The sequence below is a fragment of the Mustela erminea genome, chromosome 9 (assembly GCF_009829155.1).
Source record: "Mustela erminea isolate mMusErm1 chromosome 9, mMusErm1.Pri, whole genome shotgun sequence".
Lineage (NCBI taxonomy): Eukaryota > Metazoa > Chordata > Mammalia > Carnivora > Mustelidae > Mustela > Mustela erminea.
Window position 1 is genome coordinate 62315683 of NC_045622.1, and position 9248 is coordinate 62324930.

The 9248-nt window shown below is 41.4% G+C and overlaps 1 protein-coding gene across 1 annotated transcript in view; it reads left to right on the top strand.

Moving 5' to 3' along the window:
• Nucleotides 1-9248, top strand: part of LOC116598947 (zinc finger protein 215-like) — a 110123-nt gene that overhangs the window by 85448 nt on the left and 15427 nt on the right. The window contains exons 8-11 of the mRNA XM_032358470.1: nt 3064-3234; nt 6063-6230; nt 8303-8473; nt 8833-9003. Coding sequence (XP_032214361.1) covers nt 3064-3234; nt 6063-6230; nt 8303-8473; nt 8833-9003 — 681 coding nt within the window. The remainder of the gene's footprint in view (nt 1-3063; nt 3235-6062; nt 6231-8302; nt 8474-8832; nt 9004-9248) is intronic.

Here is a 9248-nt window from a genome sequence, read left to right on the forward strand (position 1 = left end):
AATTACCTGGCAACCCTCTTAACAACTAGAAATAATCTTTAGTCCTCAGGGAGGCATGTGACCTAGCACAAAGTTGGATCCACTGTGGAACATATATCTAACTTTTAAAAGAATGCACTCTAGAAGGACTAGAGACCAGGAATTTCTTGCTGAAGCTAGTTGACACAGGGCATCTGTCTGGGCTCTGTTCCTCTGTAAGCTACCAACCTAGCTCACCTTCCCCATTGCCTAGACAGAGATCATCCTTTGCTTTGTAGTTCATGAAAGGTCTCAGCCCTTTAACATGTAACAGGAGAGTCTGATTTGGATAAGAAATAGTAGGAGTTGAATGAATATTTTGAAAGAATAAATGAATCATTAGCATTTGAAGCCTGTTTTACCTTCTTCCCTTCCATGAGTTCCTTTTCTGACTCTATCCGTCTATGTCTAAGGGAAGAATTGAATTATGGGATTATCTCTAGATTTAACTGAAATTGAGGGCTTACTATGTGACATATAGTTATATAGCACATGGGATATCTAACCAATTATCCTATTTGATGCTGGTCAAAAGCATATCTCTATTTTTGGGATTACAAAACTGCGATTCACAGTAGTTCACCTATAAAGTAAGTGTACCATTATTGATTCAAGCACACATCAGACAGTAGCTAGCTTCTGCTTGACACATACCCAACAGTGTTCTGAGTCTCAATTCAATGCATCTCAACAATCCCAGGAAGATGCTGTTATTTCCATTTTACTAGTAAAAACCCTGAAGTATCAAGAAGATATCAACTTGACTGAGGTCAAACTGATTGTTAAGTCCTTGGTTTTCTAACTTGACCCACGTTGCCTCACTACCATTACGTACAGTTGCAGAACCATGTCTCTTATAAGGACCTACATATTTCTTTTCTGCTGTGGGAGTAGAATCATAGGCTGGGATGCTGTGATCTTTACTGTCCTTGGGGTATTGTAAATAATCTCATCTGTTTTCTCAATTCTGACTTAGTGGTTCTGATCAGAGCTGTGATTTGAACCCAGTGCATTAGAATGTATTTTATGCCTAATAATATTAGGAAGGCATTCTGGCTATTATATTGCTAGTCCTCATGCTGCCTTCCCCTCACCTGTGTCCTAGTGTTACCTAATATTAGAGCTGGCATTGTTGCTAAATTAAGTCTGAGAACCCAGTGCTTTAAGAGGCACATTACAGGTGGGTTAGTGTCTTCTATAATATAACAATGTTGTAAATTTAACAGCATCTCTCCTGTTCACCATTATATCCTATGGCATTTCTACATAGTAAGCACTTAAATGTTTGAATGATTTATTACCTAGTTTTGTCAAATTTAAGACTTCAGGTGATATAGAGACAGAACCCTGCAATGTTATTCAATCCAAGGTAAGTAAGATATGGGAGAGTCAGTATTTATTGAGTAGTGATGGAGATCAGGATATGCCACCCCTAAATATGCCACTTTTCAATAAGAAGTATTTTTTAAAGAGATTATTTATTTATTTGTCAGAGAGAGAGAGTGCACAAGTTGGCAGAGTGGCAGACAGAGGCAGAGAGAGAAGCAGGCTCCCCACTGAGCAAGGAGCCTGATGTGGGACTTGATCCCAGGACCCTGGGATCATGACCTGAGCCAAAGGCAGTGGCTTAACCAAATGAGCCACTTAGGCATCCCCTTAAGTATTTTGAGCTGAAGGCATATGAGTTCCTGAAATGCCTCACCTGCCTAGAAGCAGAGCCTCCAAAAAGAACTCAACTGTCTTAAATCCCCTCCCTGGAAGCAATTTCTCTACTTTCTTCTTAGAGACAGAAGTTGACCCCATAACCAGACAGACACTGTCATAAACTATCATGTCTCATCTTTTTTCTTTAGGGTACATTTATCTTTCCAACAAGTCATTTGTTTTTCTACAAGTGACTTTTCTCCCCCTGCCTTTTTCCTGCTAAATTAACTATATAAACTCCAAATTCTACCTAACCCTTTAAGTTACTCCTCACTAATTTCACCCATGTGCATCCACAATGCACATGCTAATATAACTGGGATGCTGTTCTCTTATTAATCTGTCATTTGTCAGTCCAATTTACAGGGCCCCTCTAGAAGCTAGGAGGGCACAAGGAAAAAGATACTTCTTCCCTTTCCTACAGGAGCTGTTTGTATAAAGCAACATGCTAGATTTTTATATATTTTAATATGAATAAGGGCAGCTATCAGTTGTAAGCATTTACAGTGGAAAACATTTGCCAAGCGTTTTCTATAGATTGTCCTACTGAATCTTCACAGTAATCCTAAGAAATAGATACCATTATCTTCATTGTTCAAAGAGCAGCAGTGGAGACATACTAACATAAGTTAGTAGCACTGCCAGAATCACCCATGTTAGCAAATGGCAGAGTTAGGGCTCAGGACTGTTTTGTTCCAGAGCTTACGCTTATAAGGCGATCTGTTTTGCTCCTTATTAACCTTTGTTTATAACAAGCTTATTGAAAGTATGCCTAATACTTACAAATCTACAGAGTGCTTTTGTGTGTGCACTTAACTTGACTATTAGATCCTCACAATCCCATGAAGGGAGACAGAATTCCCATTTCACAGATGAAGAAAGCTCAAAGTTCATAGCACTGATGTGATTTACCTAAAGTCAGGAGTCTAGTACACTGGAGAACTGCAGCTCGTAACCTGTGGTTCTTAACCTCAACCCCTGTGTCTGGATCTCTACCCACTACTCCTATACTCACTCTTTGTGCTCTTAGATTATTTTTCTTCTTGATACTGGCTTTTTGGACATTTGAAGACCTCTGTCATCCTTCCTAAGTCTCGTCCTCCAAAACAAAGTCTCTCTAGTGTAACTTTGTGTGTTGAAGGGGTGAGGGAGTTTTTGAGCAAACAAAGCCTCTTGGAGTGCCAAGAGGAAGACTGTTGGGGGACTGTGCCAATGCCAGGCTGGCAATGGTGCACTCGCCATTTCCAGAATAGCTTACTTCCACCTGATACCATCTTCTGAGATTTGCATGGGCTGAAAGAGCTACACCTGTCTTTTTTTTTTTTTTTCTTGATTGTTTAGGCAAAGGGATGATGGTCACATTACTCATTGTTGGCAAGATCTCTGTTCTGTGCTTCATACAAATGAGCACTTGAGAGAACTGGAACTGTGTCATAGCAACCTCGGTGAATTAGCCATGAAGACTTTTTATCAAGAACTGAGGCATCCAAACTGTAAACTACAAAAACTATCGTAAGTTCGGCATGAGAACACTTTGTGGAGTTATTTCAACTTCTTTCTTTGGCCCACCTCTTGCTGCTACTTATTAGGTAGATCCAGTAATAAATACTTAAAATCCTCTGTGTAGAATACTCTAAGAACACCACAGTGGAAATCTCTGGGGATGTGGGGGCATAACTAGCTTCTTCTGGGAAAGATTGCATGGAGTGTAGCAGCTGTCGACATCTGGGTTTTGAGGCTTGATAAGGAATTTCCTAGATGAAGAACAACAAAGAGATAAGGCATTCTAGGCAGTTCAACAGCAATTTCAAAGGTGAGTTTTGGAGCATACTGTTTTATTTTTCTATTGAGTAGTTTTCTTTTAATAAAATACACAGATGTATCTCATTTTTGTTTTATTTTGTTTTCTGGGTTTTTTTTTTGATGATTGTGTACAGTATTTTTTTTTTGATGATTGTGAGCAGTATTCAAAATAAGATAGAAAACATATCACCTGAAATTTCCTTCTACTCACTTCTGTTCAGTTTTCTTACCCTATCCAGTCTCAGGAGCAACCCCTTTCTAACCTTTTATTGCTATAGGTTAGCTTGTTCTGTTCCTGTAAATGATTGAGATTGTTTCATATGGCCAGTATGTACTTGTTGTGTCAGTATTCTTTTGCTCAACATGATACTTAAAAAAATTTACCCATGTAGGTAGTTGTATGCTTCAGTAGTTCATTATTGATACACCTGCCATTGTATGATAGACCGACTCCAGCATTCTCTTTTGAATAGAACCCTGGGCTGTTTCCAGTTTGGCGCCATTATGAAATAAGGCTGCTAGGACTATCTTCGGACACATTTTTTTCTGTGTGACACAGGTTTTCATCTCTTGGGCTAGTATTTCGGAATGGAATTGCTAGTTCACAGATGGGTGTTAACTGTTGGGAAATTGCCAACTAGCTCTTGAGAGTGGTTGTACTATTTTTCAGGTTTACCAGCAGTATAGGAAAGTCCCTGTTGCTCCTCATCCTTGCCAACATTTGCTATTTCAGTCATTATTATGCCTTAATTTGATTCTACAGACCCTATCACTTATTTACATGGGCTGGTTTACACATCTTTCCCCTTGTCCACTGACTGTACTGGGAGCTGGAACTGATCCTACTTATGCCTGTACTCAGTGGCCATCCATTAGTGCTTGTAACTTGTGCGTAATCAGTGCTCAGGAATATGTACCGAGTGCTGAACAAATCATTAGTACTGGAAATTGATGTTCTTTTTTGAGGTGGGCAGGCTTCCCCCTAAGTATTTTCCTTGGAACCTCCATGTTTTTAGTGAGATTGTCCTTAGGTTCCAAGTAATAAGATTTGGCCTGGTTTTGCACGTAGATATGTACGTGACTGTGCAGAAGTCCTGATTAAGGGGTTCCAGGAAATCCTCTTCCTTTGCCCCCAGACATCTCCCCTACATTTCCCTTTCCATGAATGTCACCAGTCTAAACCCCTAACAAGAGCTATTGCTTTCTTTTGGGCTAAATGGATTCCTCTTCTAGAATGTGAGGGCTCCATGGGGGACAACACCATGAAGGCAGCTTAGTCTTTCCCACCATAGAGTGGCCTTCCTTTCTCAAGTCCCTTTTCCTTAACACATGAAATTGCATTTTCAGTTTGCATTTAATAAGTACATTAGGCATTTTTTAAAAGATTTTATTTATTTGTTTGACAGAGATCACAAGTAGGCAGAGAGACAGAAGGAAGCAGTCTCCCTGCCAAGCAAAGAACCCGATATGGGGCTCGATCCCAGAACTCTGGGAGTCATGACCTGAGCTGAAGGCAGCGGCTTTAACCCACTGAGCCACCCAGATGCCCCTACATTAGGCATTTTTATCAGATGATGATGGCTAGTGCTGTAAATAGGTGAAAGTTTTGTTTTCTTATGCCTGGCCTGAAGGAGGGTGAGGGTGAGGGGTAGGTGGTAGACAAAAGGGGAGAGAGGTGATATTACAAAGGGATGTTTTGAACAGTTAGAAGTGTGAACATGCTGGGCATTGTGGGCTAGCAGAGGCACTTAAAAAAAATCAGATATAGCTAACAGTGCCTGAGTAGCAGATAACTAGGAAGAAAGATGGGTGTATTTAATTTAGCTTTGGGCTATCTCTGTACATCTAACAGAGTCCATGAGATGACAGCATATTTTGCAATAATATGTTTTGCTAATGATGCACATCAAACACTTGATATTAACTATGAACTCACCTTGGGTTATTTAAAGGATTAAATATTGTGCACTGGGGTGACTGAGTGGCTCAGTGGGTTAAAACCTCTGCCTTCGGCTCAGGTCATGGTCTTAGGGTCCTGGGATGGAGCCCCACATCCGGCTCTCTGCTCAGCGGGGAGCCTGCTTCTTCCTCTCTCTCTGCCTGTTTCTCTGCCTACTTGTGATCTCCATCTGTCAGATAAATAAATAAAATCTTTAAAATAAATATTGTGAACTAATGCTGTAATTGAAATATTTGGAATATCCCCCCATTATTCCGGTAGTTTCTATTGAAATTGAGATCAGAAACTACCTTTCTGCTTTTCCTGATGTTACCACCTTCTTTTTCTCCAAGGTCAAAATAAGTTGAGAATATCAGTTGTCAGGATATAATGGACATCTAAGTTGTAACCCAGCTGTTTTACTAAGAAACCTCCTGAAACCGATTTATAACCATCCGTGAAATAAGAGAAACTCCAAGTAAGATAAGAAATAACAGGACTATTTAGATATCAAAGAGTTGGATTTGAAGATCAAGGGAATGCTGTAAATAGGACAGAGATAATTTTGTAATTCCTCCTGCATATTTTTCCTCTGAAGGTTGAGATTTCTTTCTTTCCCTGGTGGTTGTCAGGATATTGCTAATTCTTTGATTGACAACCAGAATCTGATGCACCTTGACCTGAAAGGGAGTGATATAGGGGACAATGGAGTAAAGTCATTATGCGAAGCCTTGAAACATCCAGAGTGTAAACTACAGAATCTGAGGTAAGTTGTGAGTTATTTTTGTTGTAATTGAGACTTTTATCCATCCAAATAGACATTTACAGCCCTGATTTGCTGTTCATCAGGCCAGCTTCAATTTATTTTCACAATATGGAATCTACAATCAGTAGATTAAGGGTGATTTCCTCCTGATTGGACTTTTAACTGGTCCCATCCCCATACTGAAGACTGCCCCCCTCCCCGCATTGTACAGTTCCATCTCTCCATTTCCTAAATTTAAAAAACCTAGAATTTATAAGGATTTAAAATTTTTCATATTTAAGTGCAGCCATATGTGTATTCATTGCATCTTTGAATGCTTTCAGGAAAGAATGCACTAATGGTAAGGGGTGGGGGCAGTGATAAGCAGACTCAATCTAACTTTTTTTTTTTTATTTAATTCATGCAAGACAGAGAGGGAGGCAGAGGCAGAAGCAGGCTCCCTGTGGAGCAGGAAGCTCCATGGGATCCCAGGAGCCCGGGATCATGACCCAAGACAAAGGCATGCATTTAACCAACTGAGCCACCCAGGTGTTTCCCCTGCCCTCCCCCCACCCCTTTTTATCACTCTATACCACGGACTGGGTGACTTAAGCAGAACAATTTATTCCTTGGTTTGGAGCCTGGAAGTTGAAGATAAAGGTGCAGGCAGGATGCATTTCTGGTGAGACTTCTCTCTTAGGCTTGTAGATAGCCCCTTTCTCACAGTGCCTTCACGTGCCTTTTGTGTGTGTGTGCCCATTCCTGGTGCCTCTCTTGTAAGGACACCAGTCCTGTTGAATCAGGAGTCTCCACTTATGACCTCATTTAACCTTAATTATCTCCTTAAAGGCCTTGTCTCCAAATACAGTCACATTGGGAGTTCAGCCTTCAACATGAATTTTGGGGAACACAGTTCAGTCCGTAACACTTTTTCAGGGCAAGTTGGGGTTTTCAGCCTTAGGCTGTATCCTAAGTCATCCACTGAGGTCTAATTCGGGACTGAGGAGGGAGCTTCTCTTTCCTACCTATGCACACCCTTATTTTGAGCAAGAGAACCAATTCCTGAGGAACTAAGTTGGTAAGTGTTTGATTCAAAGAAGTAACTAGAGCAACTCCCAAGTTCCTAGAACCTGCTGCCCCCTGCCTCCTCTTACTAAGAGCTGGTATCAGGCCCTGCCTTCTCCCAGGACAAGCGGTCTCTAAATATAGGAGTTTCTAAAAGTGTGGACTCTACACGCACTTTTTCCTTTCTTCTTCTGCTCCCCTCCTTTACTTATTTTTTTTAAAGTTTGTATTTATTTATTTGACAGAGAGGGACACAGCAGGAGAGGGAGAAGCAGGCTTCCTGCTAAGCAGGGAGCGGGATGCCGGCTGGATCCCAGGACGCTGGGATCATGATCTGAGCTGAAGGCAGATGCTTAACAACTGAGCCACCTAGGCGCCCCTCCCTACTTTATTTTTGAAACTGTATTATTTTTGATTCACTTCTTGTTTTTACTCTTAAGGACTGGGTTCCTCATAAAACATGAACTAACTCCCATGTATAAGTAAGTGGGCTGCTACTGTGGGAATCACAACTTGGGCTCCTGACTTCTGCCCATTTGTTTCAGAAGTCAGAGTGGTAGGACGCAATGCCCTTCAGTCCACCTTCCATGTTGTATGTAGTTGGAGGAAATGTCTCCTAGTTTAAAAAAAAGATTGTCATTTAAAAATATTTTTTAGGAGGGCACCTGGGTGGCTTGGTCAGTTAAGTATTCGACTATTGATTTTCCTCAGGTCATGATCTCAGGGTGGTAGGATCAAGCCCTTCAGCAGGGGGTCTTAAGGATTTTTCTCTTTTCCCTCCCCTATATGCATGCTTTTGCTCCCTCTCAAATAATAAATATGTATTTTCATAGGAAATAGGGGAGGTGGGGATAGAAGAGATAAGCCTCCTACCCCTCCACTCACTCCATGGAGGGAACTCACTCCATGGAGGGAAGCTGGTCTTCAGAATGGGTCACAAAGCCTGGGAGACAACACCCTCTAGCTGGTGAGTGTGGTCATAGCTCTTCTCTGAGGAGGGTCCTCTGCTCTTCTGCACTGTTTTCCAGCTTGGAATCCTGCGACCTAACTACAGTTTGCTGCCTAAATATCTCTAAGGCTCTCCTCAGAAGCCAGAGCCTGAGATTTCTGAATTTGTCGACCAATCACCTATTGGATGATGGAATCAAGCTGTTGTGTGAGGCCTTAGGACATCCCAAGTGTCACCTAGAGAGACTGTCGTGAGTTTTGCTGATTTGTTTTCCTGGGGTCCTGGTGTGGCTTAGTGAAGAGCTGATAGGGCAAACTGCATGGGCCTTGATACCACTTGGCTCATTTGTCAAGCCTGGATGAACTCTACATGAACTCTGCATGAACTCTACATTGCTTCCTCTTCTATTTGGCTTTTAAATGCTGCTTTTCTTCATGACTGCTTATTTTTACTGTTTTCCTCCTTTTCTTCTCTGTACATAGCTGCAGTGGCATTTTGATTCTATGGTAGAAGTATAGGGGGTATAAGTACCAGCTAGTGTCCCTACAAAGGAGAGGAGAAACAGGAACTTTGTGATTTGACTGCTCCCTTCCTGTGTTTCTCCTTCAGCCTAGAAAGCTGTGGCCTCACAGTAGCTGGTTGTAAGGATCTTTCTTTGGCTGTAATCAACAACAAAAGGTTGACACATTTGTGCTTGGCGGACAATATCTTGGGAGATGATGGAATAAAATATGTGACTGATGCTTTGAAAAACCCACAGTGCAATCTCCAGAGCCTCGTGTAAGAATCTACTAGTGTTCATCCTCCCGTGTATATTACATTTTGAAATATATTTTATTTTTTAAAAGATTTTATTTATTATAAAACACAAGCGGGGGAGGGGCAGAGGGCAAAGGACAGACTCCCCACTTAGCAGGAAGCCTGATGCAGAGCTCCAATCCCAGGACTCCAATATCATGCCCTAAGTGGAAGGCAGACACTTCACTGACTGAGCCACCCAGGCACCTCCTAGCCACTTGGTTGTC